The sequence below is a fragment of the Ylistrum balloti genome, unplaced genomic scaffold, assembly GCF_031769215.1.
Source record: "Ylistrum balloti isolate Yb309-2 unplaced genomic scaffold, AGI_CSIRO_Ybal_v1 Utg370598, whole genome shotgun sequence".
NCBI classification, from domain to species: Eukaryota; Metazoa; Mollusca; class Bivalvia; order Pectinida; family Pectinidae; genus Ylistrum; species Ylistrum balloti.
This window is the reverse complement of record NW_026782370.1, coordinates 232,497-238,963: the sequence shown is the minus strand read 5'-3', so window position 1 is coordinate 238,963 and position 6,467 is coordinate 232,497. Positions and strand designations below refer to the sequence as shown.

The window sequence follows — 6,467 nt, the reverse complement described above, 5'->3', positions numbered from 1 at the left end:
CCACAGAGGCTTGGTACATTCCCAAGAATGAAAAACTAAACCTCAGAGTCTGACCCCCAGAGTCTGACCTCAGAGTCCGACCTCCAGAGTCTGACCTCCAGAGTCCGACCTCCAGAGTCCGACCTCAGAGTCCGGCCTCCAGATTCCAACCTCCCGAGTCCGACCCTCCAGAGTCCGACCTCAGAGTCTGGCCTCCAGATTCCAACCTCCCGAGTCCGACTTCGAGAGTCCGACCTCAGAGTCTGACCTCCAGAGTCTGACCTCAGTGTCCGGCCTCCAGATTCCAACCTCCCGAGTCCGACCTCAGAGTCCGACTTTCAGAGTCTGACCTCCAGAATCTGACCTCAGAGTCCGACTTTCAGAGTCCCTCTAGAGTCCGACCTCGACCTCCAGAGTCTGACTTCCAGAGTACTTAGAGTGTTCGAGACCAGTTGTTAAAACATTAGACATATGGAATTAACTTCTTTATGCTAAAATTTTCCATACAACAAATGTTTGTTAGAGAAGTAGTCCATTTAGCTCTATGACGTTTTATGAGGTATTTGGTCATTGCCTTCAGAAAATTGGATATAATCATCATCATCCTTAATTGGTGCAAAATCGTCTTTAATATCCACAGAAAACATTGTGTTTTCATATTTATTGGTAACGCCATTCACTTTAGCCCGGACGCTAGAAACAATGCCGAAGTCATTGGGTAGAACATACGACGAGGAGTCATCTAGAGAGACTACATCTTCCTCAGGGATTTCATTTCCTCCTGTTCCCCGTACTATCATGGTGTACTGGTTTTCACCTACATCAGCGTTCTCAAGCTTATCATAATTGGAGCTAGAAATCGCTATGACGTCATAGTCGGTGTCCGTTATATCCTCAAATTTTTCACTCTCGTAGTTAACCTTTAGGTCTTCAACGGCGGACTTTTGCCTTTGTCTGACGTCACAGTATGAAAGATAAACAAAATAACAAGAATTAGTGATAATTTCAACACATCACCATTTGTTTCAACAAATAGGACAGTGACTGGTTTCATGTTGACTAATTATGGGTACGTTTTCCTGTGATTTTGACTCTTAAACAACAACAGATTAGAGTATGAAACAATGGGTTGAAGGGTGAGTAAGTCAAGTTACATGAGATACTCTAACGATTCCTATTGTCGGGGACGAATAAAACCGTCATAAAAAACCTTAAGATAAATTTAGAAAGGAAAGAAATCACGACTTCAACAAAACTTGAAAATACAACACTTCTCCATTAAGCTGTTGTATAAACTGCGAAAATTCTTCCCAACTTCCCAAAACCCTTAGAACTTTCTGGACTTTGTGTTTTTGGGCCGTAAAATACAGCTTACTAGCATCTTTAAAATCTGTGTTGCTGGCCCGTAAAATATAGGAGTTATGTTTTAGATGATTGATGTGTCAAGGTGTACTTTATGAAAGCTAGTTACAATAAAAATTCAAAGTTTGGCGGAATTAGACTCACACTCACACTGGGACGCTACATGTTTTTTTCAAGTTGAGGGTTTTGTGACAATCTAAGATATAAGATATTTGATAAAAAACGAAGTCTAGTCGTAAAAGGTTTCGATATGACCTGCTTACCTTCGTTTAAAGTAAAATACTGCAGCCACCAGTAGGATAACAACAATGAGAGAGGAGACGACACCAGCGATGATACCTAGGTTAACGACAACAAATGTAAAATAGTGATAACACAGGGTAACGTACAGATATACTTATGATCGTTTATCCATCTATGTAACAAACTAAGATATCTTTGTAAATAAACATATATACCCATACAATAACATTATACACTTCCGCAGTGAATTGTCCAAACATCGATATATTATTGTAAAGCATTGCTGCCGTCAGGGCGGAGACTCCATGATATACCTACCCGCTGTGTGTTCCGCAGATGAGTGAGATGGGTAGACGCGGATGGCAACAGTACGGTCACTTTGTAAGACAGAAAATATACACGTTGATGACAGAGTATAACAGCTGTATTTTATTGTTACTTTGTACTGCTAAAATAGACTACTGTAAAATATGACGGAAGTGTGTTGTTACTTTGTACATCTAATATAATGACAGTGTATTATGACGGTAATATTTGTTACTTTGTACTGGTAAAATGAATGACAGTGTATTATGACGGTAATATTTGTTACTTTGTACTGGTAAAATGAATGACAGTGTATTATAACGGTATATTTGTTACTTTGTACTGGTAAAATGAATGACAGTGTATTATAACGGTAATATTTGTTACTTTGTACTGGTAAAATGAATGACAGTGTATTATAACGGTATATTTGTTACTTTGTACTGGTAAAATGAATGACAGTGTATTATGACGGTAATATTTGTTACTTTGTACTGGTAAAATGAATGACAGTGTATTATAACGGTATATTTGTTACTTTGTACAGGTAAAATGAATGACAGTGTATTATAACGGTAATATTTGTTACTTTGTACTGGTAAAATGAATGACAGTGTATTATGACGGTAATATTTGTTACTTTGTACTGGTAAAATGAATGACAGTGTATTATGACGGTAATATTTGTTACTTTGTACTGGTAAAATGAATGACAGTGTATTATAACTGTATATTTGTTACTTTGTACTGGTAAAATGAATGACAGTGTATTATAACGGTAATATTTGTTACTTTGTACTGGTAAAATGAATGACAGTGTATTATGACGGTAATATTTGTTACTTTGTACTGGTAAAATGAATGACAGTGTATTATGACGGTAATATTTGTTACTTTGTACTGGTAAAATGAATGACAGTGTATTATGACGGTAATATTTGTTACTTTGTACTGGTAAAATGAATGACAGTGTATTATGACGGTAATATTTGTTACTTTGTACTGGTAAAATGAATGACAGTGTATTATAACGGTATTTGTTACTTTGTACTGGTAAAATGAATTGACAGTGTATTATAACGGTATTTGTTACTTTGTACTGGTAAAATGAATGACAGTGTATTATAACGGTATATTTGTTACTTTGTACTGGTAAAATGAATGACAGTGTATTATAACGGTAATATTTGTTACTTTGTACTGGTAAAATGAATGACAGTGTATTATAACGGTATTTGTTACTTTGTACTGGTAAAATGAATGACAGTTTATTATGACGATGATTATCATTATCATTATTAAATTTCAGCATTTGTCTTTTATTATGTCATGTATTTCTATAATAATATCCTATAGCAGGCGAAAAAATCCCTTATGCTACCTGCCTATTGCGGTATCTATACCCGTACCTAGTGATTGTAGATAATGTTGTGTCTGACGTCATATAAACGGACGGAACCATGGTGATTGTTGAACTACGAGAAATCGCAGCAGAAGACGATTCTTGCGAGTAAGACTCAGATGAGGAGGCGGAAGTGGAAGACAAGAACGTCTTCGTAACACTGGACCTTGTTGTAGTCTCGTCACTAATGTTTGGCGACATTTTTGTTGAATGTGACACTTTAGATAGGGTGGATGTCGATATACTGGCCGGTGGGGACGACGCGGTTTTCAATGAAGGAATCGTTGCAGGCGATGATATACTGAGTGCCGATGTTGATGAAACGTGATCTCTAGTATATCGTTCACGTGTTTGGTCCGGGGATTCTGTGGAGACACTGGCAGGCACCTCATGGCTGAGCCTGGCATAGGCGGGGACATCATTGTGACTAGAACAACCTGATAAGTATATAAATAGTTGTATACTAAAATAAATAGTTCGAATGTTAGAAATAGAACTTACGTCATATCTGATATCCTGGATTGTTGTCTTTCAAACAATTTGTCATTGTGATATGGTAGTAAGTGGTGATATCGGATTGAAAACGTCCAACTTCCTTAATGTATCACACAGTTAAGTACGTGGACAAGTCCACATTATCACACAGTAAGGTACCTGGACAAGTCCACATTATCACACAGTAAAGTACCAGGGACAAGTCCATATTATCACACAGTAAAGTACCTGGACAAGTCCACATTATCACACAGTAAAGTACCGGGACAAGTCCACATTATCACACAGAAAAGTACCGGGACAAATCCACAGTATCATACAGTAAAGTAGTGGGAAAATTCCATATATTTTCACACAGTAAAGTACCTGGACAAGATCACATTATCACACAGTAAAGTACCTGGACAAGTTCACATTATCATACAGTAATGTACGTGGACAAGTCCTCATTATCATACAGTTAAGTACCGGGACAAGTCCCAGTGCTATACATACAATGATATTAGACAAACCAATAACACAGTTAAATGAAATACATTACTGAGAAAAAATATAGTGTTATATATACAAAAATACCCGTTACTGAGACAAATATAGTGTTATATATACAGGCATACCCGTTACTGAGACAAATATAGTGTTATAGATACAGACATACCCGTTACTGAGACTAAACATAGTGTTATATATACAGTCATACTAAGACTAAACATTGTGTTATATATACAGACATACCGTTACTGAGACTAAACATAGTGTTATATATACAGACATACCCTTTACTGAGACTAAACATTGTGTTATATATACAGACATACCCGTTACTGAGACTAAACATAGTGTTATATATACAGACATACCCTTTACTGAGACTAAACATTGTGTTATATATACAGACATACCCGTTACTGAGACTTAACATAGTGTTATATATACAGACATACTGAGACTTAACATAGTGTTATATATACAGATATAACCGTTACTGAGACTAAACATTGAGTTACATATACAGACATACTGTTACTGAGACTAAACATAGTGTTATATATACAGACATACCCTTTACTGAGACTAAACATTGTGTTACATATACAGACATACCGTTACTGAGACTAAACATAGTGTTATATATACAGACATACTGAGACTTAACATAGTGTTATATATACAGACATACCCGTTACTGAGACTAAACATTATGTTATATATACAGACATACCGTTACTGAGACTAAACATAGTGTTATATATACAGACATACCGTTACTGAGACTAAACATTGTGTTATATATACAGACATACTGAGACTAAACATTGTGTTATATATACAGACATACTGAGACTAAGCATTGTGTTATATATACAGACATACTGAGACTAAGTATTGTGTTATATATACTGACATACCGTTACTGAGACTAAACATAGTGTTATATATACAGACATACTGAGACTAAACATTGTGTTATATATACAGAAATACCGTTACTGAGACTAAACATAGTGTTATATATACAGACATACCGTTACTGAGACTAAATATAGTGTTATATATACAGACATACCCGTTACTGAGACTAAACATAGTGTTATATATACATACATACCCGTTACTGAGACTAAACACTGTGTTATATATACAGACATACCCGTTACTGAGACTTAACATTGTGTTATATATACAGACATACTGAGACTAAACATTGTGTTATATATACTGACATATCGTTACTGAGACTTAACATAGTGTTATATATACAGTCATACTGAGACTAAACATTGTGTTATATATACAGACATACCAGTTACTGAGACTAACCATAGTGTTATATATACAGACATACCAGCTACTGAGACTAAACATAGTGTTATATATACAGACATACCCGTATGTAATAGCTACCTGTAAGTGGCCCTTGTAAATCAACTGTCCTCGTCCCACAGATATATCATTATATCATCACACGTATGATCTTTCTTTTATCACAGGAATATTGTGTCACGTGATGGAAAATAGAACCCTGACTTATTTTACTTACCTGTTTTATGTACAGCTGTAACAGCTAAGATGACAAGAACTGTTAAAATTTTGTATTCATCCTCCATCTCTTTTTTAAAACGTTCCACTGTTTATTTGTATCAATGAAGTGGGTCCATCGGTGGTCTGTCCTGCACAGTGTAGCCCGATAACTCGGCCGATGTGGTGAGCACTTATCTACACAGTTATCACAAGTTATCATCTAGTCATGTACAATAATACACATCTATACCATGGATGTATATTATATATACTAAGAAGGAAAAGAAACTCAAGTTACCGGTTTGATAAGATAAAGTTTCTGAGCAATATACCTAGATGTGAAATGCATAGTTAACTTCAAAAAGTGGACCATCCGTCTTCAAATTTTTCAGATTTGGTATTTTATGATATGGTATTTCTTGCTGTTTTACATAACTAACCGGCTTCGATTTGTAAACTTGGTTTCAATCACTTTGAATACAATATGACCGGGTCAAGTACTACGCCAAACTCAGAAATACTCGAGATTTGTATTTCAGCAATTGTGTGTTGCTGTTTAGTTCATAAATAATTGTGATCCCTCCGTAAAGTTGAGCGAACTGTTGAATTTGGAATCGAGGCGGAATTCGGTGAGAGATTTTACTCGCATCGAAGTATT

The 6,467-nt window shown here is 35.9% G+C and overlaps 1 protein-coding gene across 1 annotated transcript; it reads right to left on the bottom strand.

Annotated features, from left to right (window-relative positions):
- Positions 1 to 521: 521 nt before the first annotated feature.
- On the bottom strand, positions 522 to 5,895 carry LOC132556894 (uncharacterized). Its single transcript, XM_060221348.1, has 4 exons — positions 5,829 to 5,895; positions 3,370 to 3,657; positions 1,605 to 1,680; positions 522 to 933 (listed from the first exon to the last, which is right to left on the bottom strand). The coding sequence occupies exons 1-4, from the start codon at positions 5,893 to 5,895 to the stop codon at positions 522 to 524; spliced, it is 843 nt and encodes a 280-aa protein (XP_060077331.1).
- Positions 5,896 to 6,467: the final 572 nt, after the last annotated feature.

What these genes read in the sequence shown, in the direction of transcription:
- LOC132556894 (XM_060221348.1), bottom strand. Translation starts at nt 5,895, where the DNA reads ATGGAGGATGAATACAAAATTTTAACAGTTCTTGTCATCTTAGCTGTT. An exon ending in TACAGCTGTACATAAAACAG is followed by an intron (nt 3,658 to 5,828) that starts GTAAGTAAAATA and finishes GTGTCTCCACAG; the next exon opens with AATCCCCGGACCAAACACGT. An exon ending in GTATTTTACTTTAAACGAAG is followed by an intron (nt 934 to 1,604) that starts GTAAGCAGGTCA and finishes CTGTGACGTCAG; the next exon opens with ACAAAGGCAAAAGTCCGCCG.